Genomic DNA, 24,739 nt, shown 5'->3' with positions numbered 1-24,739 from the left:
CTGGATCCCAACTCCCCACGGGACTTCATCGACTCCTTTCTCATCCGCATGCAGGAGGTACACCCCAGCAGCCAGTGCGGGGAGGTGCAAAGCCAGGCAGAGGGAAATCAGGCTGGGAGTGGGGAGGGCAGATAACACAGGCCCATTCAAATAGCCCCTGTCATAATAATCCTCACAATTGGCCGGACGCGGTGGCTCACGCCTGTAATCCCAGCACTTTGGAAGGCCGAGGCAGGTGGATCACCTGAGGTCAGGAGTTCGACCAGCCTGGCCAACATGGTGAAACCCTGTTTCTACTAAAAATACAGAAATGACCTAGGCATGGTGGCATGCGCCTATAATCCCAGCTACTCAGGAGACTGAGACAGGAGAATTGCTTGAACGCGGGAGGCAGAGGTCGTATTGAGCAGAGATCATGCCACTGCACTCTGGCCTGAGTGACAGAGCAAGACTCTGAAAAAAAAAAAAAATCCTCATAATCCCAACTATATCAACCACTGCTGTTCCATCTACTGAGCCCTCACCCACAAGCAGGACTTGTGCACGTGAATTAGAATAGCAAGCACTTCTACAGCACTACCACGTGCCAGGCACTGTGTTAAGTGCTTTAAGATAGTCCCCACCGAACACTCACAACAGCTTTGAAGGAGGTTCAATCATGGCCCCGATTGTACCAGTGAGGAAACTGAGGCCCAGAGAGTTGAAGTGTCTTAACTGAGGTCACACAATAAGGAAACCTTGGTCCCCCAAGCTCAAAGGCTGGTGTCTCTGAGCCTAAAGCTGGTGCTTTTAGCCACCAAACTCTCTAACCGTTCATGCCCTGGTTATCAGACACACCTCTGTGGACAGGTGACCTGGCTTTACATTGCAGGGTCCCCACATCCATCTGGACATCAGTTTCCCATGTGGGAAGGCTTTAGGGAGTCTGAAGCTCAGGGAGAAAGGATCAAGGGAGGAGATTCCTCCACAGTAAGTGTCAAGATTTTTAGGGAAGAAATAGGATGCTGTTGCTTAAAGTTCTATGCTTGTTTCTTAGAAAAACTCTTTTTTCCTGACTCTTCATCTTGCCGTCTCTGTACTACTTTCTCTTCGTCTCCCCTCATCATTATCTTTCTAAATATTCCTACCATTAAAAAAGTAACAGACTGGGCAAAATGAAAAAACCCCATCTGTACAAAAACTACAAAAAAAATGACTGGGCATAGTGGTACATGCCTGTGGTCCCTGCTACTCAGGAGGTTGAGGTGGGAGGATAGCTTGAGCCCAGGGTGGGCAGAGGCAGCAATGAGCCAAGATCACGGCACCGCACTCCAGCCAGGGTGACAGAATAAGACCGTGTCTCAAAAAAATTAATTACTTTTTAAAAAATTAACAAGTGAGCCTGCATGGTCATGTGCATTTGCAATTCTAGCTACTCAGGAGGCTGAGGCTGGAGGATTCCTTGAACCCAGTTCAAGTCCACCCTGTGCAACTTAGCAACGCCAAGTCTGTATAAGAAAAAAAGACTGACAGCTAAGTTGATAATTAAAGGACAGATGGTCAGCGAGGTAAAGAAGCTGAGAAGGAAGAGCATTTTGGGCAAAGCCAGCAGCCAGGGCAAGGGCTGGAACCTGGAGCGAGTCTGGCAGATCTAGGGTCCCTCTTTCCACCTTTCATCTGGACCAAAGAGAGGAAGATTCAAAGGAGAAGCCCTAGAAGGGCCCCAAGAGCATGGGGAGTGAGGTTGGTCTAAAGCCCCCTCTCCCTGCAGGAGGAGAAGAACCCCAACACGGAGTTCCACTTGAAGAACCTGGTGCTGACCTCGCTGAACCTCTTCTTTGGAGGCACCGAGACCGTCAGCACCACCCTGCGCTACGGCTTCCTGCTGCTCATGAAGTATCCAGAGGTGGAGGGTAAGGCTGGAGGGGGAGGGAAGTGGAGGGTTCCAGATCCTCAAAACTCCCCTGACCCTGGTGCAATGTCCCCACCTGCCCCAGATCCCAGGACCCTGAGACGTGCCTTGCTGTCCAGAGACAGGGCAATATTCAGCTGACAGGAATCAGCTGAGTCTCACTAGCTATTAAAATACTGAAAATGTCTGTAGTGATTGGTCAGTCACTCCCGTCCCAAGCCCACTGAGTGCCCACTGCCCACTCCTCTGGATCATCCCCTAAGTTCCTCTCTGTGCCTCCCCCGTGATTCTGGCACAACCTGGTTAACAGGACCCTGCTCCAACAATGCAAATGGCTGATGTCTGTTATGAATGGTCTACCTCCGTGTCATTGGTGGAGCTGCATTCTTCACCACTTCCTCCTTGCCCTGCAGGTGGCGCTCAGCGGCCACGAGGCAGAGTTCATAGTCAGGGGGATGTTACCAAAGCCTGAGAGCTTGGGGGTGACATCGATGTCCGCAGGCGGCACCAGCGAGCGTAGAGAGAAGTTCTGTAGGATGGAGGTGAAGTAGAGAAAGAGTTCCATGCGGGCCATGGCCTCGCCCAGGCAGATGCGCTTTCCTGCAGGCACAGGGGAGGACAGAAGGAAGGGTCGCACCTGCACAGGTCATGGGGTGTCGGGGGTGTCTGGACTGACCACCCCACTGAGCCTCAGCTGCCTCATCAGCACCTCAGGGCTCATGACTGTGCCTGCTTTATAAAGGGGTGTTACACAGGCTTAGTGGGTGTCTATAGTTAGGCTCAGCTAGGACCTGCTACTTCTCTGATGGCTCTGATTCCATCCCATTCCAAGAGGGAATGGTTCTATAGGATCCATGAGTTTCAAGGTTGTGTTCATTTCAGTTCCTCAAGGGTTTGTCAAATGCCTGTTACGTGCCAGACACTGGTGAGAAAAACAGTGAAAACTCACCGTTAATAACACCTACTGTTTGTAAGCCGCTCTCCAATCGTTTGGAGGGATGGCTCCGTTTCACAGACGGGGCTGAAGTGACTCACCCAAGGCCCCACCATTTCTAAAAGGTGGAGTGGAGTCCAGGTTCCCAACCGCTGCCCTGACTCCAGGATCCAAACAACATACACTTTTTGTTGTTGTTTTTTGTTTGTTTGAGACCAGGTCTCACTCTGTCTCCCAGGCTGGAGTGCAGTGGCATGATCTCGGTTCACTGCAACCTCATCTCCCGGGTTCAAGTGATTTTTGTGCCTCAGCCTCCCGAGTAGCTGGGATTAGAGGCGCATGCCACCATGCCTGGCTAATTTTTGTATTTTTAGTAGCGATAGGGTTTCACCATGTTGGCCAGGCTGGTCTCGAACTCCTGGCCTCAAGTGATCCGCCTGCTTCGGCCTCCGAAAGTGCTGGGATTACAGGTGTGAGCCATTGTGCCCCACCAATATATACTTAAAATGTTGCTGCACATAGATTTTATGCCATCAGTAGGCAAATGACTGTTGGGCAAATTTGCCCTGCTGCTTGTGTCCATACAGCCTGCAAACTAGGAATGCTTTTGGCATTTTAAAATGGTTGGGGAAAAAAGACTCTTTTGTGATATATGAAGATAAAACAAAATTCAAATTTCATTGTCTGTAAACAGTTTTTCAGGCTCACACACACACTCATTCATTTACATATTGTCTATGGCTGCTTTTGTAGATCAATGGCAAAGGTTCAGAGGCTATCTGCCTGGAAACATAGAAAATATATCTTATTTTCTTCTTAACAGCCAGTTGGTTTATGCCCTGTTTAGTGCTATTACCATCCTAACTTTTTTTTCTAACTATCAGGGTTAATCGTTCCAATATTTACTAATTCTGGGATTCTAAAACTTTATGGTTCTAACATATAACCTTCAAATTCACATCGTGACTTGAACTTCAAATACAGATCAGTGGCTAGGGGGTGGATTTAGCACATGCCTGGGGGGAAGTCAGACCAGAGAAACCTACCAGAGGAAAAAGGCACAAACGCTTCATTCTTCTTGAAGCGGCCCTGCTCATCCAGAAAGTGCTGGGGATAGAAGGCCTCTGGGTAGCGGAAGTATTTGGGGTCTTTGAGGACAGAGCCAAGCAGGGGAAATACGTCTGTGCCCTGGGGTGAAAATGGGGCAGTTAGGAGAAATCAGTGTTGGACTACAGGAGTAGGGAACCAGGGGGAGAGAGGAGTGCAGTGGAAGGGAGGCAATGAGGGGGCTACCCCACCTTGGGCAGAAGGTAGCCTCGAAATTGAGTGTCCCAGATGACGTTGTGGGGGACACCCATGGGCACGATGTCTACCAGTCTCTGTATTTCGTGGATGACGGCATCTGTGTAGGGCATCTTGACCCGGTCATCCACACTTGGGAGCCGGTGTGGTCCAATCACCTGGTTAATCTCTTCATGGATCCTAGCTGGAAGGGGCCAGAAAATATAGTGGAGAACAGAGAAAAAAAAAAAAAACAGGAGGTGTTTTTGTTAGGGAAGCCAGGGAAAATCATGTATTCCAAGCTCCAACAGGAAGAGATCTCAGATGCAAGCCATACATGTTTGGTCGCTTTTTTTTTTTTTTTTTTTTAAGCAGCCTGTCACACTGGCTGGAGTGCAATGGCATGATCTTGGCTCACGACAACCTCCATCTCCCCTTCAAGTGATTCTTCTGCCTCAGCCTCCAGCGTAACTGGGATTACAGGCGCCTGCCACCCGCCCAGTTAATTTTTGTATGTTTAATAGAGACGGGGTTTCACCATGTTGGTCAAGAAGGTCTCGAACTCCTGACCTCGTGATCCACCCACCTTGGCCTCCTGAAGTGGTGGGATTACAGGTGTGAGTCAGGCACCCGGCCTGTTTGGTCGCTTCTTTAACTTAACAACTGACACACTGGTGGTGCTCAATTACTTGTCAGACATCAGGAGACAGGCAGCTTGGCGTCTTGAACGCTGCCACGACATTTGGTCTTTATTTAAAAGCATCAGAAAGCCATGGTGCCAACTTGGCTCTCATATATGGGATTTTTACAAAATGGGAAAGAGGCATGCTAGGTGACTAGGACAGGATTGACACAAATGGCAAGTAGGTATGTCACTGATTAAGATCACCACTGATCGAGTTACTCCTCTTTGCACTTTAGGGTTTAGGGATGAATGACTTCACCTTTTTTTTTTTTTTTTTTTGGAGATGGAGTCTTCTCGCTCTGTTGGCCAGGCTGGAGTGTGGTAGCATGATGTCAGCTCACTACAAGCTCTGCCTCCTGGGTTCATGTCATTCTCCTGCCTCAGCCTCCAGAGTAGCTGGGACAACAGGCGCCCGCCACCTCACCCGTCTAATTTTTTTTTATAGTTTTAACAGAGATGGGGTTTCACCATGTTAGCCAGGATGGTCTTGATCTCCTGACCTCGTGATCCACCCACCTGAGCCTCCCAAAGTGCTGGGATTACAGGCGTGAGCCACTGCACCCGGCCTGTGTGACTTCACCTTCTGAACTTGTGTTTTGTCATCTTCAAAATGAGTGTGATGGTTGGACAAGGTCATAGAGTTGTAAACATTACATAAAGTCTGGTGTACAAGGAACTAGGACAGTGCTTGGCACATAGAAGCATCCAATAAATATTTGATTTGATTTGATTTTCTTTTCTTTTTTTTAGAAGGAGTCTCGCTGTGTCCCCAGGCTGGAGTGTGGTGGTGCAATCTTGGCTCACTGCAACTTCTGCCTCCCGGGATCAAATGACTCTTGTGCCTCAGCCCCCCAAGTAGCTGGGATTACAGGTGTGTGCTATCACACCTGGCTAATTTTTGCATTTTTAGTAGAGACAGGGTTTCACCATGTTGGCCAGGCTGGTCTTGAAGTCCTGGCCTCAAGCGATTTGCCCATCTCTGCCTCCCAAAGTGCTGGGATTACAGGCGTGAGCCACCGCACCCGGCCTGATTATTTAGACCGGTGAAAGACAACTCAGACAATGGAGCTAAGACTAGAAACGTTTGAGTGGAAGTGTGTTAGTGTCTCTCATCTGCACCAGGAGAAATCCTTTGGCTTGTTTTGAATTGCATTATTAAGGAGAGGGGCCAAAATTGGGAATTTTCCTTAAGCAAGTAGTGAGTTCCTCGTTACTAAAGTTACTCAAATGGACCAGATCATAAGTTATTGGAGACGAATTCTATTTAACTTTGGCAGGGCGGTTGGCTCAATAATGGCCATCAGAGATAACTACCTCCAAGTCTCTAAAACCTAATGCCGGGCCGGGCGCGGTGGCTCAAGCCTGTAATCCCAGCACTTTGGGAGGCCGAGACTGGCGGATCACGAGGTCAGGAGATCGAGACCATCCTGGCGAACACGGTGAAACCCCGTCTCTACTAAAAAAATACAAAAAACTAGCCGGGCGAGGTGGCGGGCGCCTGTAATCCCAGCTACTCGGGACGCTGAGGCAGGAGAATGGCGTAAACCCGGGAGGCGGAGCTTGCAGTGAGCTGAGATCCAGCCACTGCACTCCACCCTGGGCGACAGAGCGAGACACCGTCTCAAAAAAAAAAAAAAAAACAAAACAAAACCTAATGCCTGGAAGGCTATGTATATAAGGGTAACAAAAAGACAAGAGAGACTTTGAAAATGCCAGTAAATTAAGAATCTTGAGACGAAAAGATTAGCCTGGGTTGCTGAGATTTGCCCTCAATATAATATTGTGTATCTGTATAAGAGAGAGGCAGGAGAATCTGAGTTAGAAAAAAAAAGATGTCAGGTTGGGAGTAGTGGCTCACACCTGTAATCCCAGCATTTAGGGAGGCCAAGGCGGGTGGATTACCTGAGGTCAGGAGTTTCAGACCAGCCTGGCCAACATGGCAAAACCCTGTCTTTACTAAAAACACAAAATTAGCTGGGTGTGGTGGCACACACCTGTAATCCCAGCTATTCGGGAGGCTGAGACAGAAGAATCGCTTGAACCAAGGAGGCAGAGGTTGTGTGAGCTGAGATCACGCCACTGCACCCCAGCCTGAGCAACAGAGGAAGACTGTCTCCAAAAAGAAAAGACAAAGAATAAAAGATGTGATGCCAGAAGCAAACAGAGGTTTGAAGAAGCTACGCTGCTGGCTTTGAAGATGGAGAATAGAGTCGTGAACCCAGGATTACAAGGAGTACAGCTTTAACACCCAGAAAAGGCAGAGAATCAGATGGTCCGTTGGTGTCAGCTAGTGAAAGCCTATTTGAACTTCTGAAATTCAGAACAGAAGGATAATACATTTGTGTTGTTTTAGACGACTAAGTTCCTAGTAATTTGTTACAACAGCCATAGGCCACAGACACCAAGTAGAAGATTAAGTTAAATGACCCCCACAGTCGGGGATGTCGTGTTTCACGCCCTGAAGTTGTAAAGGGTGAAGAGTCTGAGGCTGTGGGATTCTAGATTTTCAAGATGATGTCTTCTTTATGTTGGGAGAGGGAGGTACCAGATAAGCAGCTCAGGGTGGACTCACCTTCCACTTCGGGATGCTTCATTAACAGCAAGAATCCATAGCGCAGTGTAGAGCTCACCGTCTCCGTGCCAGCAAAGAAGAGGTTCAGAGTGGTGAGGACCAAGTTCTTGAGGTTGAATTCTGTACGAGGATTATTTTTATCCTGAGAGTGAGGGGATAGTGAATGGAGTCACTCTCTTCTGTCTTTATTGTCTTTTTTTTTTTTTTTTGACAGTCTCGCTCTGTCGCCCAGACTGCAGTACAGTGGCATGATACCATCTCACTGCAACCTCCACCTCCCGGGTTCAAGCGATTCTCCTGCCTCAGCCTCCTGAGTAGCTGGGGTTATGGGCGCCCGCCACCATGCCTGGCTAATTTTTCTTTTTTTGTATATTTAGTAGAGATAGGGTTTCACCATGTTGGCCAAGCTGGTCTCAAACTTCTGACCTCAGTTGATACGCCCACCTCGGCCTCCCAAAGTGCTGGGATTACAGCGTGAGCCACTGCGCTTGGTCTATTGTCTTATTTTCTCATTGGCTTTATTGTCTATTGTATAGGGAAACAATAGGTGGGTAAACCAAGCTTGTCTGGGAGAGAACACAGTCAGAACAAAGGTCCTGGGGCAGGAACGTGCCTGGTGTGTTAGAGAAACAGCAAGGCAGAAGCCGGGGTGGATGGGATGGAGTGAACAATAGGGAGGATAGGAGGAGAAGAAGAATGTAGGATGCCTTGTAAGATTTGAACATGTAGGGACAGTAGTGTATAGAATTTAAATTTCCAAGGGCAAAGATTCGATAATATAAAAATATAAATTTACAAATGTATAAAACTCTAAGAAATGGTGATACAGAAGTATTAACCTTCTAAATTTCTATAGAGATATAGAAATAGAGATATATATCTATAGAGATATAGAAATGGAGATACATATCTATAGAAACAGAGATATATCTCTATATAGAAATAGATGTATATCTCTAAACAAATTCAGAAGGTTAATACTTCTGTATCATCATTTCTTAGAGTTTTATACATTTGTAAATTTATATTTTTATGTTATTGAACCTTTGCCCTTGGAAATTTAAATTCTTTTTATTTTTTTCCCTACATGTTCTTTTGAGACGGAGTCTTGCTCTGTCACCCAGGCTGGAGTGCAGTGGCCGGATCTCGGCTCACTGCAAGCTCCGCCTCCCGGGTTCACGCCATTCTCCTGCCTCAGCCTCCCGAGTAGCTGGGACTACAGGCACCCGCCACCTCGCCCGGCTAGTTTTTTGTATTTTTAGTAGAGACGGGGTTTCACCGTGTTAGCCAGGATGGTCTCGATCTCCTGACCTCGTGATCCGCCCGTCTCGGCCTCCCAAAGTGCTGGGATTACAGGCTTGAGCCACCGCGCCCGGCTGGAAATTTAAATTCTATACCTATGTCCCTACATGTTCAAATCTTTTAACTTTAACTTAAATGTTTAATTTAAATGTTAACTTAAACTTTAAACTTCAGAAAATTTCTAAGTTTTTGAGATTCTAAGACTCAAAACTACAGTTGTAACTCTCTGGCATGTATAAGGTGTAAGATTTTAAGTTTCCAAGTTCCTAAATTTTCCAAATTCCTAAAATTTCTAGATTCAAAGTCTGTTTTAAAGCTGTAACAGTTTGTACTTTTACAGTTTCTATACTCATCTGTAGATAAAAGTAAACCCTGTGAAATAATGCTTGTTTTTTATGTTTTGTTTTGTCCTCAATGTTTGCAGATTGGTTGAAAGTTGCAGGGACCAGTGGTTGAGAAAATGAGAGGGAGGGACCAGTGGAAGAAGAGATACCTGGTGCATCTTGATGAGAAAGCAGTCAATGAAGTCCCGAGGGTTTTGGGAGTCAAAGGATGCTTCATTGATCTTGACCCTGGAGGCAATGAAGTCCTTGAGCTCTTCTATCAAGTAATAGACGCGATTGTGTCTTCCTGGCAAATACTGCATGATTCCAGAGTACATGTCATATAGCTGTGAGAATAGGTAAGGGGACTTTGTCAGTGATGGGTGCCAGGGGCCCTCATGGGCTGAGTCTGGAGTTGGACAGCTGGGCTCAAAGTCCAGTGCTGGGTCTAAGAATCAGGTAAGGCCCTTTTGCTTCACGGAACTTGGGTCCTATTGAGACAGTAGTTCCCCCTTCACCTTGGTTTTGCCTTCCACCATTTCAGTTATGTGTGCAGTCAACTGCAGTCTAAAAATATTACATATAAGATATTTTGAGAAAGAGTACATTCACATAACTGTTGTTAGAATATGTTGTTATAATTGTTCTATTTTATTACTTATGAATGCCAGTCTCTTACTGCACTCAATTTATACATTGAATTTTATCACAATATGTATATATCAGAAAAACTTAGTATCTATAGAATTGGGTACTATCCATGGCTTGAGGCATCCACGGGGGTCTTGAACATATCCCCCAGCAATGAGGGGGAACTACTGTACTAACCTCCCGGGGGTGTGGGGAGGATCAAGTGGGGTATAGGAAGGTGCTTAGTTAACTGGGGTTGGTGCGTGGACAGAGAGGTGGCTGGGTGGGCACCTGCGCCCAGGGAGTGCTCATCTCAATGAAACTCTCATTGATCAACCGCAGCAGATTCAGGAACTGCTTGTCCTCATAGTTGAAGCGACTTCCAAAGACAACAGAACTGATGACGTTGGAAACGGTGCGGCTCAGCAGGAAGGTGGGGTCGATGGGGGCACCTGGGCAGTGGAAATTGTTTATGTTGGAGGTAATCGTCATGAATATGGGGTATGGAGTCACCGTGATGCATCTGAGTCCCAGCTCTACTACTTAATTACATGTGCGAGCCACTTCATTTTTGTGTTTTGGGTCTAGATTGTCCAATCTGCAAATTGTTTTGGGAACCATTTCATTGATTCACGAGGATTCAATATCATTATCCGTATAAAATAATTAACACAATGCCTGGCATACAGGTAAGCACTCAAGAAAAGCTAGTTGAGCTTAATCATTATTTTTTATTATTATTACTTAAATGTGTTGATGTTAGAGACTCACATATTTGGGGAAAAATGGGATAAGGGACACATTATAAAAGTTCCTGAATTCTGTCTAGCTCTACCGATGATTCCATTTGGGCAATTAAAAAAATCCTTCCTGGTCCGGCATGGTGGCTCATGCCTAGTAATCCCAGTACTTTGTGAGGCCGAGGCAGGCAGATCACGAGGTCAGGAGTTGGAGACCAGCCTGGCCAACATGGCGAAACCCGTCTCTACTAAAAATACAAAAATTAGCCAGATGTGGTGGCAGGCGCCTGTAATGCCAGCTACTCAGGAGGCTGAGTCAGGAGAATCACTTGAACCAGGGAGGTGGAGGTTGCAGTGAGCCGAGATCGTGCCATTGCACTCCAGCCTGGGTGACAAGAGCAAGACTCTGTCTCAAAACAAAACAAAACAAAACAAAATTCTTCCCTTGCCCTCACCTACACCTTCTGTAAAACAAGATCAGTAGATATGGGAAGAATTTCTCTAGAATAATGCACATATTCACAGATACACAATTTTATGAATAATGTCTGGGGTACATGGGCATTTGAAGTTTTTATATAGACCTGTTAATCACTCATGTAGACCAGGCAAGGCGCCTTGGATGCAGAGAAAATGTGTCTCTATTTCTACCTCTTATCTATTTTTTTTTTTTTTCCCAGCCTCTGTGTCCTTTCTCTATAGATCCCAGTGTTTCTAGACCTTATTTTATGGTGGGACTGAACTCCTTTTAAAACATAATGAAATGAATATAGAGTTTCAGATTTGCAAGATAAAAAAGTTCAAAAGATTTTTTTCACAACATGAATATACTTAACACTAATTAACTGGACACTTAAAGAGGCGAATATGGTAACTTTTAGGTTATGTATTTTTTACCACAATATGGATATGCAAATGTAATGAAATTTGAGCCTGTCTTCAAGAAAAGTCACAAAGTCACATGTCGCCAAAATCTGCATAGGATATCAAGAGCTCACAGACCCCCTGAGATCCACTGATTAAAGTTGCTAGAGAAAGTGGTCTCTAAGGGTCTTCCATGTTAACTGTTTTGTTGTTGTTTTTTAAGAGACAGAGTTTCACTGTGTCTCCCATACTGAAGTGCAGTGGCATGATCATAGCTCACTGCAGCCTTGAACTCCTGGACACAAGCATCCTCCAGCGTCAGCCCCACAAGTGGCTGACACTACGGGCATGTGCCACCATGCCCAGCTCATGTAAACTTTTAATACGGAAGCTGGCCAGAAATCCCAGTGGATTCTTAATATTTTCCCTCTTCTTCCATTCCAGAGCTTTCTCCCACCAAAGCCCATCTTCTCTTGACTGAGAGCTCCATAACCACCCAGTCACCTAGTGCCCTCCCCCTTGTGGCCCCCATACCCTTGGTCTTCCGGAACTCCTCCAGTAGGTAGCTGGCCTCCTCCTGAATTCGCACCTCAATGCTCCGCTTTCCCATCCCGAAGTCCCGAAGAATGGTCAGGGAGAAGCGTCGGAGAATCCTCCATCGTTCTCCATTGGCCAGAGCTACACCTGCCAAGATCTCAGTCTCAGGCTTCTGCCTCCCTCCCCTTGCTGTGTTCAACTCAGTGCTAGACAGTGATGGGGACAGATTATGAAATCTCTAGACTGTGCTGTCCAGGAAGCCATCCTCAACCTTCAAGGCTCAATCAAGAGAGTAAGGTTCCTTCTCTGCAGGATCCTCGGGAAAAAAAAAAAAAAAGTCCAGACTGAGGTGGAGGAAAAGGGAATCAGTGCAGGAGTGATACGGGAGATCAAACAGATGGACGGATGGAAGACTTAATAGATGGGTGGATGGTTAATGGATGGATGGTTTGAGATAGATGGATAACGTTTGGAGAGTGGATAGAGAGATTGATAGATGTATAAAACATGAAAGAATGAATGAATGGATGGAATGATGGATAGATGAATAAATAGAAAGTTAATTGACTGATGTATAAATAATAGAGTGAAAGATGTTTTTATAGAAAGAATAATGAATGGATTTTCTGATGAATATGGATCAATGGACAAAAGGAAGAAAAGGTAATAAAAAAAAGAAAGAGAGAGAAAGAGAGAGAGAAAGGAAGGAAGGAAGGAAGAAAAAAAGAAAGAAAGAAAGAAAGAAAGAAAGAANAGGAAGGAAGGAAGGAAGGAAGGAAGGAAGGAAGGAAGGAAGGAAGGAAGGTGAGCCTGCTTGGAATTGAAGGATATGGGCAGTTAGAGATGGATGCTTGGGAGAAAGAGATCTACCTAAGTGAAGGAGGCAGAGACCTATGGGTTAGGTATGTGGATGAGTATAGGAAGATGAGAAATAAGGTTGGCTATGACAGCTTTAGTGGGTGCATAAAGAATATCACTAGTTCGCCAGGTTCAGTGGCTCATGCCTGTAGTCCCAGCACTTTGGGAGGCTTAGGTGAGTGGATCACCTGAGGTTGGGAGTTCGAGACCAGCCTGTCCAAAATAAAGAAACCCCGTCTCTACTAAAAATACAAAATTAGCCCTGCATGGTGGCTCATGCCTGTAATCCCAGCTACTCAGGAGCCTGAAGCAGGAGAATTGCTTGAACCCAGGAGGCAGAGGTTGCGCTGAGCTGAGATCGTGCCATTGCACTCCTGCCTGGGTAACAAGAGTGAAACTCTGTCTCAAAAAAAATAAATAAATAAAAAAGAATATCACTAATCCATTAAAAATAAGAGCAGAAATAACATAGAAAACAGTTTACAGTCAGATGGCATAGGCTTAAAATAAAGTGATCCTACCACTTACTGTGTGACATTATCTAATCTTTATCTTAGCTTTTTCTTTTCTTTTCTTTTCTTTTTTTTCTTTTTTTCTTTTTTCTTTTTTTTTACAGAGTTTCATTCTTATTGCCCAAGATGGAGTAGAATGGCATAATCTCGGCTCACTATAACATCCGCCTCCCGGGTTCAAGTGATTCTCCTGCCTCAGCCTCCCGCGCAGCTGGGATTATAGGCATATGACACCATGCTCAGCTAATTTTTATTTTTAGTTTTTAGTAGAAACAGGTTTCACCATGTTAGCCAGGCTGGTCTCAAACTCCTGACCTCAGGTCATCCACCCGCCTCAGCCTCCCAAAGTGCTGGGATTACAGGCGTGAGCCACCACGCCCTGCCTATCTTAGCTTTCTCATTGACAACATTAGTATAATGTTACAGCTCTCCTAAGGGAGGCAATGCAGTAAGTCATGTAGACTACTTACTTACCAAAGAACCTGGCATAGAGGGAGCGCACTGCAGTCATTTCTGGTTTTATTGTTTTTGTTGTCGTTGCTACCTACCATGACCTTGGAAGTTTCGCTCTATTGAAGCCAGTTCTCCACGGCCACTGAACTCATCCGCTTGGTCTACCAAGGCTTCCTTTACTGCTTCATGTCCACATAAAACCACCACTGGCCGGGGACCCATGTACACAGTGAACACAGGGCCATATTTCTCCCTGAGCTTGGAGTGAAGGAAAACATAAGAGGAGGAACTGATTGGAGTACCAAGTATAGGCCAATCGAGGATTTTAGAGGATGGCGATTTCAGGGGGATGTAAACATGGTGCTAAGGAATCAGGGTAAATCTGGGCTTGGAAGGACTATTGGGAAACAGGTGCGGAAGTCTTGGCTTCTATCATCCTAGGCAAAAGCTCATCCTTCCCCAGAAGACTTACTGTTCTCATCTATAAAATAATGGACCTGGATTCGATAAATTCCAAGATTCATACTTCTCTCTCTGAAATGTTAAATTTCTAAAATCTGAAGACTTCATGAAAGCAAGTCTCAAAGCGCTAAGACAACCTGAGTCAAAGTGTCCTTGTGTTTAAAAATATAATGTACTGTGATTCCAAAGTCCTGAGATCATGAAAGTCTTATTTCAATGCACTGAGAATGTGTGTTTCCAACATCTCAGGATTCTGGAATTTCAGAATTCTAAGATTTGCAAAGTCTGTGCTTCTGAGAGTCTATCTTTAGAAGGCATAAGGTTCTATGTGAATCTGGCTACAGGATTAGTTGCTCTAAGCGCTGTTAGAGGAGACAGACACACTCACCTTCATGAAAGACTGAAACGTAGCGTCAGTTCGAAATTGCAGCAGGTTCCCCAGGAAAGGAATTGGTGTAGGACCTGGGGGCAGCTTTCCTGCCTTATTCATTCGTTTCCAGGCAATGAGGGCGAGCAGGCAAGACAAGCAGAGTGCCAGAAAGATGGTGACAGCCCCTCCCAGCTCCATGGTGCCAGGTCAACAGGTTCTGTCCTGGGCACCAGATCCTGCCTAAATAGGTCCTGGGAGATCAGCTTATACCGAAATCTGAACACTCTGGGATTCAAGTTTTCCGGGTTTGAATGTCATTGGAGAAGAGATTGCTTTATATGGGGGGTGGTTATATAACCTATAATCTCCCATCTGAATAAGGGTAAATTGAATTCACACAGGGAAATCCTCTGGGGCCATTCCCCTTTCTTCATATTTCCAGTCTGCCTGTTCTTCTCTCTCAGCTCAATAGAATTGACAGAATTTCTTGGTTGGGGGTAAGACGTAGATTATTCTCTTTTTAGGCTTTTGGTTTTAGGATCCAAACAATCTGGGTACAAGTGGCAGCTCTGTCTTTTCTTCACTGGGCAAGTCACTTAACCTCTGGGACTTGTTTCACCATCTATCAAATAGGGAAACCATGTTATTTTATTTGTATTATTTTATTTTATTTTGTTTTATTTGAGACAGATTCTCACTCTGTCACCCAGGCTGGAGTGTAGTGGCATGATCTCATTTCACTACAACTTCTGCCTCCCGTGTTCAGGCGATTCTCATGCCTCAGCCTCCCAAGTAGCTAGGACTACAGGTGTATACCACCATGCCCAGCTAATTTTGTATTTTTCTAGAGATGCGGTTTCACCATGTTGGCCAGGTTGGTCTCGAACTCCTGGCCTCAAGTGATCCACGCCCCTCAGCTTCCCAAAGTGCTGGAACTACAGGTGTGAGCCACCGCAGCTGGCAGGCCATGTTGTTTTAGAAAGTCTTGATAGACAACAAGGAAAACTCTTTGTTCGTTATTTAATTAAGGATAACCCTAATTAATCAGTTATTAAATTTTTTTAATTGATACAATAATTGTACATATTTGTGGGGTATAGTGTGATGTTTTGATACATGTATGCAATGTACAACAATCAAATTTGGGTAATTATTATATCCATTACTGAGACATTTGTCATTTCTTTGTGGTAAGAACATTAAAAATCCTCTCTTCTAACTATTTTGAAATATGCAATGTATTATCGTTAACTACAGCCACCCTACTGTGTAATGGAACACTAGAATGTCAATAAGGCAAGTAAGCTGAAGATTTAGAAAACAAGAGAAATAAATCAATTGAAAGGGTTTTGTTCAAAAAGTTCTTGTTTTCTACTCAAGATAATGTTAAATAACAATAACCAAAGATTACCTGTGTTGGTGTATCAGAACTTTGCTGTATCAAATTTAAAAAAAGAAATAAAAAAGAACTTTGCTGTAGTGTGTGTCGGGGTGTGTGTGTGTGTATTTGGAAAGTCTAAGGTGTAGGGATCACCCCTGAACCGCAGTCTCTGGAGGGGAACGTCTCCTCTAGCACAATTAGTGATTGCGTTTCTTATAATCTAAAAAGTGATTCACTACCTTTTCAGCACCAAATATTTTCAAAGCCTTATTGTCCTGAAATGAACTTCCTGGATATTATATCCTACCCACATATACTATTTAACAGAATTCAATGTCCTTTTCATGCGACTGTATTCTCAGACTTGGAAACTGAATCCCTCAAGGTATCTGTAGGTTTGGGGAATGGGGTTTGGCTGGCTGAGCCGAGGCATCCTGTGTCCAGAAGTGGTGGAAATTCTGGGAAAACTGAGTGACTCACACACAGTATCACTTTTTGTCTCTTGGATCTGCTACTAGAATGTCCTTCTTGGAGTAGAGACTCAGCTCAGCCCAACTCCTTTGACTCTCTTAGCTTTTGCCTCCCCATCCCATTCTGATCCTCAACCCCCAACACTTAACACCCATTCAGGACTAATCTCTTAACCCTCTTGTGGTGGTGGTGTGTGTGTGGTGAAGGTGGTTGATTGTGAGTCTGGTTTTCCGATTCAGACAGGAAGGGAGAGAGCAAGTGCTCTTAGAACAGCTCCCCTAGGCCGGGCACGGTGGCTCAAGCCTGTAATCCCAGCACTTTGGGAGGCCGAGATGGGCGGATCACGAGATCAGGAGATCGAGACCATCCTGGCTAACACGGTGAAACCCCGTCTCTACTAAAAAATACAAAAAACTAGCTGGGCGAGGTGGCGGGCGCCTGTAGTCCCAGCTACTCGGGAGGCTGAGGCAGGAGAATGGCGTGAACCCGGGAGGCAGAGCTTGCAGTGAGCCGAGATCGCGCCACTGCACTCCAGCCTGGGCGACAGAGCGAGACTCTGTCTCAAAAAAAAAAAAAAAAAAAGAACAGCTCCCCTCAACATCCCACCTCCAGATAGGAAACCAGGAATGGAGGAACTTGAATTAAAAAGTAGAAGCAAGCTAAAGAGGAAAAATAATTGCAGAAGACTTGAGGCAGAGAAATTCAGAGCATGGCAGATTATGTGTGGCTGAGACACAGATCAAGATTGAGAGAAAATAGAGGTGCATTGAAACAGAACCAGAGCGAGATCAAAACCAGAGTGAGATGAGGCTGGGCACGGTGACTCACACCTGTAATCCCAGCACTTTGGGAGGTTGAAGCAGGTGGATCACCTGAGGTCAGGAGTTAGAGACTAGCCTGGCCAACATGGTGAAACCCCATCTCTACTAAAAATATATGCATACATAAAAAGACTAGTCAGGTGTGGGGGCGGGCACCTGTAATCCCAGCTACCCAGGAGACTGAGGCAGGAGAATCACTTGAACCCGGGAGGCAGAGGTTGCAGTGAGCCGAGATCACGCCACTGCACTCTAGCCTAGGCAACAAGAGTGAGACTCTGTCTCAAAAACAAAACAAACAAAACAAAATAAAGATGAGAGACAGAGAGATTCAATGAGTCAAAGATAAATGTCAAGGAGGACACAGAGACAGAAGACAATTCAAAGAAGCAGAGAGTGGGAGATAGAAGCAGAAAGAATAAAAGACAGGAAAAAAAGTTTCAGTGAGACAGAGACTGAGAAAGTGACATATGGCTGAGAAGAGAATCAAGAGGAACCCAAAGTGTGAACGCACTTTCTCCCTCATTTCTAAAAAACAAACCAACCAACAAAGCACCAGTGACTCAGAGAGAAATCCAACTAGAGAAAAAGTTGGAGATGGAGGTGAACAAAGAGAAAGGCAAAGAAACAAAGAGATACAGAGACAAGAGACAAACCGAGGTCTAAGTGGGATAGAGAGAAGGAGATTTGTGCTTCACAGGCTGTGTGTGAAACGGAACCTGGGTCATTTTATGCCTAGTCACATGCCCCTGTTTCTGGGACTAAGAAATGTGATGCTGCCAGAATTTTTTTTTTTTTTTTTGAGACGGAGTCTTTCTCTGTTGCCCAGGCTGGAGTGCAATGGTGTGATCTTGGCTCACTGCAACCTCCGCCTGCCGGGTTTAAGCGAGTCTCCTGCCTCAGCCTCCGGAGTAGCTGGGATTACAGGCACCCGCCACCATGCCTGGCTAATTTTTGTATTTTTAGTAGAGACGGGGTTTTGCCAGATTTGCCAGGCTGGTCTTGAACTCCTGGCCTCAAGTGATCCACCTGCCTGGCCTCCCAAAGTGCTGGGATTACAGGCATGAGCCACTGCGCCCAACCAAATTTTTTAAATTTGTTGTCACTTTGTGCCAGGCATGGAGCTGTGTGCTTGACAAGCAGGGTATCCTCCAATCCAAACAACCAGCTTGCCAGGAGGGGCATGTTAAATAGTCAGGAGATGATTCAGGTCACCCTAAAACAAATATTCTTATAATCTGAAGTTGTTGGATAAACTTTTTTTTTTTTTTTTAAACTCCGTGTAATACCTTTCATACTGGGGAAAAGGTATTCAGATGTTTCCAGTGCTTGGGAGTATAGCTCTCATTGTCATCTGGTTTGCTACATTAAATTCATATATGACCGTATTTGAGAAAAGGTTCATATTTCAGAGGCCCCTAGATGTCTCCCAATATTTGTTTTCCCCGTCTTCCACAGTAATGGAATTCTCTCCAGCGACATGCTTATCTAGAGTTAAAAACTACATTTCCCAAGCTCCCTTGCAGCTGTGTATGGCCATGTAGCCAAGTTCCGACCAATGAGTAGTGAGTGGAAGTGGCGTATGCAACTTTCAGTTTGCGCTTTTAGAGGGAGGGGCAAGATTTTCTTCCGGAATGTTTCCTCTTTCTGGCTAACTGGGATGGAAATATGGGGATAGCAAGAGCAACGACTTAGGAAGGAGCAGCAGCAACATGGAAGGAGCCTGGGCCTTTGATATCAGTGAACTACCTGATGAGCTCTGGGTTGCTTATGCAGAGCCATTAAGTGTAAGAAAATTTAATTTCCACCAGGCGCGGTGGCTCACACCTGTAATCGCAGCACTTTGGGAGGTCAAGGCGGGTGAATCACTTGAGGTCAGGAGTTCGAGAACAGCCTGGCCAACATGGTGAAAGCCCGTCTCTACTAAAACTGCAAAAATTAGGCCGGCGTGGTGGCACACACCTGTAATCCAAGCTACTCAGGAGGCTGAGGCAGGGGAATCGCATGAACCCAGGAGGCCGAGGTTGCATTGAGCTGAGAGGATGCCAGTGCATTCCAGCCTGAGTAACAGAATGAGGCTCCATCTCCAAAAAGAAGAAAAAAGAAAAAAAAGAAAGAAAGAAAATTAAATTTCCATCTGGTGTAAGCCCCTTTAAACTGCTGTTTCAGGTCTTCATTATAGCAGTTAACCTATATCTTAGGAAATTAGGCTTCTATGAAAAAATGATTGAAAAATCATTGAACCAAGGTAAGTGCTTGTCCAGCATTGGACGTTTGCCTTCTTTTTTTTTTTTTTTTTTTTTTTTTTTTTTGCTGTGTCTGAGTACCCCCATATATTAATTTAATGTTTCTTTAATTGATTCTCCTTTTTAAGAACTTAAATTCATTAAGATGGAACTTGGTATTTCTCCCTTTAATGGAAAATTACCTATTTTCTATCGTAACTAGAAAATACCGAGGCTTAAGACAACAACGATTGGTTGTTTCCCACAGTTTCCGTGTGTCAATGTAATTTAATGCCATACTCTCCCATATCCACAGGGAAGTCTTTCTGGTACTTATATCTGCCCCCAACTTCTTTTCTGCATCTCCTCTCACTCTTAAACTCAAGCTTGGGGTTCCAGTCTAAACACAGCACGGCAGAGCTTGAAGAGGTCTCAGAAATATTATTAGTTCAGAGTTTCTCAAAAGGTATAAAATGCATAATTTGACCCCATTTATACCCATGGAGTATAAATCATCAGTTGTGAGATATTGCAAGATTCCTTGTAAGGAGGATGTATGTATGGAATTAAATATTACAGATGATGACAATAAACATATTTAACAACTAGGGCAGCAGAAACATTGTCTGAAGATGGAGTAGGGTCCTGGAGGCCTCCGTAGTTGCTGAACTATGGGACTCTTGGTAAGAGCGGTCCCGGAGAAGTGGCTGAATTTCCCATTCACCAACTGCTCTTGTTTGGATGTTTGTCCCCACAAACCTCACACTGAAATTTGATCCCCAATGTTGGAGATAGAAACTAATGGGAAGTGTTTGGTTCATGATCCAGGAGTTGCCTGATGTCCTCCTCATGGTAATGAATGGGTTCTCGCTCTATTAGTTGCCATGAGAGCTGATTGTTTAAAAGAATTTGGCCACACCCTCTCTCTCTTGCTTCCCCTCTCACTCCGTGATCACCGCACACGCTGGCTCTGCTTTGCCTTCCACTATGAGTGGACGCAGCCTGAAGCCTAACTACTCTGACTAGGACTTCCAGTACTGTGTTGAATAAGAGTGGTGAAAGTGGCATTCTTGTCTCGTTATAGTACTTAAAGGGAACGTTTTCAAATTTTCACCATTAAATGTTATGTTTGCTGTGGGCTTGTCATATGTAACCTTTATTATGTTGAGGTATGTTGCTTCTATGCCTAGTTTGTTGAGGATTTTTATCATGAAGAAATGCTGATTTTTATTGAATACTTTTTCTGCATCTATTGAGATGATCATGAGACTTTTGTCCTTCATTCTGTTGATGGAATGTATCACATTATGGATTTGCATATGTTAAACCATCCTTGGATCCCCAGGTTAAATCCGACCCAATCGTGGTGTGTGATCTTTTTGACGTGCTGTTGGATTTGATTTGCTAGTGTTTTGCTGAGGCTTTTTGTATCTATGTGATTCAGGGATATTGATCTATAGTTTTGTTTTTTGTTGTGTTCTTGCCAGATTTTGTTATCAGGATGATACTGGCCTCATAGAATCAGTTAGGGAGAATTCCTCCTCCTCAATTTTTTGGAATAGTTTCACAGGATTGCTATTAGTTCTTCTCTGTATGCATGGCAGGATTCATCTGTGAATCTATCTGGTCCTGGAATTTATTTTGTTGAAAGACTTTTTTTTGAGACGGAGTTTCACTCTGTCACCCAAGCTGGAGTGCAGAAGCATGATCTCGATTCACTGCAACCTCCACCTCCTGGGTTCAAACGATTCTGCTGCCTCGGCCTTCCGAGTAGCTGGGATTACAGGCGTGCGCCACCACGCCCAGCTAATTTTTGTATTTTTAGTAGAGATGGAGTTTCACTGTGTTGACTAGGCTGGTCTCAAACTCCTGACCTCAAGTGATCCGCCCTCCTCGGCCTCCCAAAGTGCTGGGATTACAGGCATAAGCCACCGCGCCCGGCCTTCTTGGGAGACTTAATTACTGATTCAGTCTTGCTATTCATTATTGATCTGTTCAAGAGTTCCACTTCCTGGTTCAATCTTGATAGATTGTAACTGTCCAGGAATTTATGCATTTCCTCTAGGTTTTCTAGTTTGTGAGGGTATAGCTGTTCATAGTAGTCTCTCATGATGTTTTGTGTTTCTATCCTGTCAGTTGTAATGTCCCATTCTTCATTTCTGATTGTTTTTATTTTCATTTTCTCTTCTTTCCTGGGTTAGTCTAGCTAGTGGTTTATTAATTTTGTTTAACATTTTGAAGAACCAAGATTTGTTTTGTTGATCTTTTTTATTGTTTTTGTGGTTTCTATTTCATTTAGTTCTGCTCTGATCTTTGTTATTTCTTTGGCTAACTTTGGGTTTGTTCTTTTTCTAATTCCTTGAGGTGTGACATTGGTTGTTAATTTGTGATCTTTCTACTGTTTTTTGAGATGGAGTCTCACTCTGTCACCCAGGCAGGAGTACAGTGGCATAATCTCAGCTCACTGCATCCTCTGCCTCCCAGGTTCAAGTCATTCTCCCACCTCAGCCTCCCGAGTAGCTGAGATTACAGGCATGCACCAACAAGCCTTTGTAATTTTTGTATTTTTCAGTAGAGACAGTGTTTCTTCATACTGGCCAGGCTGGCCTCAAACTCCTGACCTCAAGTGATCCACCCGCCTCAGCCTCCTAAAGTGCTGGGATTACAGCTGTGAGCCACCATGCCTTGCCCTTTCTACTTTTTTGACGTAGGCACAGTGCTATAAACTTCTCTATTAGTACTGCTTTTGCTGTATCCCACAGGCTTTTGTATGTTGTGTTTTCATTTTTATTCATTTCAAATTTTTTTCTAATTTCCACCTTAATTTCATTGTTGACCTGGTGATCTTTCAGGAGCATGCTGTTTAATTCCCATGTATTTATACCATTTCAAAGTTCCTCCTAGTATTGATGGAATGGAATCCTTTTCTAGCTTTATCCACTGTGGTCTGAGATGATACTTAACATAATTTTGATTTTTTAAAAATTTGTTAAGACATGTTTCGTGGATTAATATATGGTCTATCTTGGAGAATATACCATGTGCTGATGAAAAGAATGTATATTCTGTAGTTGTTGGGTAAAATGTTTTATAAGTGTCTGTTGAGTCCTTTGTGTTAAAGTTCGATTTAAGTCTGTGTTTGTCTATTTTTGCATCACTCTAAAGGAACACCCAAGGCTGGGTAATTTATAAAGAAAAGTGGTTTAGTCAGCTCACAGTTCTGCAGGCAGAACATGAAGCATGGCACTGGCATCTGCTGCTGATAAGGGTCACAGGAAGCTTACAATCATGGTGAAAGGCAATGGAGGAGCCAGTGTATCACATTGGCAAGAGATGGAAGGGGGTGGTCCCAGACTCTTTTAAACAACCAGATCTCATTTAAACTGAGTGAGAACTCACTCATCACCAAGGGGATGGCACTGAGCCATTCATGAGGGATCTACCCCTGTGATCTGATACCTCCCCCTAGGCCCTACCTCCAACATTGGAGATCACATGTCAGCATAAGATATGGAGGGGACATACATCCAAAGCATATGAAACTCTAATGATTCTTTGCTAATTTTGTCTCTCAATGATCTGTCTAGTGTATGAGTGGGATGTTGAAGTTCCCCACTATTATTGTATTCTGTCTGTCTCATTCTTTAGGTCTAGTTATGTTTGTTTGTAAATTTAGGGGCTGTGATGTTGGGTGCATATATATTCAGCATTGTTATATTCTTTTGCTAAATTGATCCCTTTATCACTATATAATGACCTTCTTTGTTTTGTATTTATTTTTAATGTTTTTGATTTAAAATCTGTTTTAATTGGTATAAGATATAGCTATTCCTGCTTGTTTGGTTTTTCTTTGCATGGAATATCTTTTTCGATCTATGTACTTTCAGTCTATATGTGTCTTTACAGGTAAAGTTGATTTCTTATAGGCAGCATATAGTTGCATCGTGTGTGTGTGTGTATGTGTGTGTGTGTTTGTTTTGAGATAGAGTTTCACTCTTGTCGCCCAGGCTGGAGTGCAATGGCATGATCTCGATTCACTGCAACCTCTGCCTCCCAGGTTCAAGTGATTCTCCTGCCTCAGCCTCCCCAGTACCTGGGACTACAAGCATATGCCATCACACCCAGCTAATTTTTGTGTTTTTAGTAGAGATAAGGTTTCTCCATGTTGGTCAGGCTGGTCTCAAGCTCCCAACCTCAGATGATCCACTCGCCTCAGCCTCCCAAGGTGCTGGGCATCATGCTGTTTATTCTGCCAATACATATCTTGTAAGTGGAGCATTTAATCCATTTATTCAAGATTAATATTGATATGCTAGGCTTTATTCTTGTCATATTGTTAATTGTTTTAAGTTATTTTATATGATAAGTTCTTTCTTTTTCTCTTTTTGTCATTGTGGTTTGCTGAGATTCTGTCATGTTGGCATTTGATTCTTTTCCTCATTTATGAGGCTGTTTTTATAAGAAATGTGAGTTTTATTTTTCTGTGTGTTTTCATAATGCTGAATGTTGACCTTTCATTTCCATGTTTAAGTCCCATTTGAGCATCTCCCATAGGAACAGGCTAGTGTTGACAAGTTCACTCACCATTTGCTTGTCTGGAAAACATTTTATTTCTCCTTCATTTATGAAGCTTATTCTGGCAGAATATAAGATTTTTGACTGACAGTACTTTTCTTTCAGCAGTTTGAAATGCCATTCTGTTCTCTTGTGGCCTGTAAGGTTTCCACTGAAAAGTCTGCCGTTAGTCTGATGAGTTTTCTTAATAGGTAACTAGATGCTTTTCTCTTGCTAATTTCAAAATTCTTTCTTTCTTCTTGACTTTAGACTTTCTAAATATACTATTATGTGAAGTTCTTTTTGCAATGTATTTGCTGGGGCTCTGTATCTGGATGTCTAACTCTCTTGCTAGATGTGGAAGTTTTCATCAATTACTTCCTAAAAATAGGTGTTCTAATTTTTTAAAATCTCTCTTCCCCCTTGGAAATATCAAAAATGCATAAGTTTGGTCACACTATGTAGTCCCAGATATCTCAAAGTCTTCGTCTATTCTTTTTTATTTATTTTTCCTTATTTCATCAGACTGGATATTTCAAAAGACCTGTCTTCAAGTTCTTAGATTCTTTTTTCTAATTTTAGAGATAGGGTTTCACTATGTTGCCCAGACTGGCCTTGAACTCTGGCCTCAAGGAATCCGCCTACCTTGGCCTCCCAAAATGCCAGGATTACAGGCATGAGCCACTTCACCCAGCCATGTTCTGAGGTTCTTTCTTCTGCTTGGTCTAGTCTACTATTGAAACTTTTGAATGTATTCTGTATTCCCTTCATTGAATTTTTTTAGTTCAAGAGTTTCTGCTTGTTTTTTTTTTTTTTTTTTAAAGTATCTATCTCCTTGTTAAATTTATCATTCATTTCCTGTATTGATTTTCTAAT

At 43.8% G+C, this 24,739-nt stretch overlaps 1 protein-coding gene across 1 annotated transcript; it reads right to left on the bottom strand.

Moving 5' to 3' along the window:
• Positions 1-2,247: 2,247 nt before the first annotated feature.
• LOC112611971 (cytochrome P450 2G1-like) lies at positions 2,248-14,612 on the bottom strand. Its single transcript, XM_025365923.1, is given in 10 exon segments — positions 2,248-2,348; positions 2,351-2,491; positions 3,872-4,013; positions 4,124-4,311; positions 7,364-7,505; positions 9,159-9,335; positions 9,910-10,070; positions 11,757-11,906; positions 13,678-13,840; positions 14,433-14,612. Coding segments are annotated over 10 exon segments (1,545 nt in total).
• Between the last annotated feature and the right edge of the window lie 10,127 nt (positions 14,613-24,739).

This window comes from Theropithecus gelada, chromosome 19 (genome assembly GCF_003255815.1).
Source record: "Theropithecus gelada isolate Dixy chromosome 19, Tgel_1.0, whole genome shotgun sequence".
Classification (NCBI taxonomy): Eukaryota; Metazoa; Chordata; class Mammalia; order Primates; family Cercopithecidae; genus Theropithecus; species Theropithecus gelada.
Note: the sequence above shows the minus strand (reverse complement) of the source record. Positions and strands in the feature narration are given on the sequence as shown.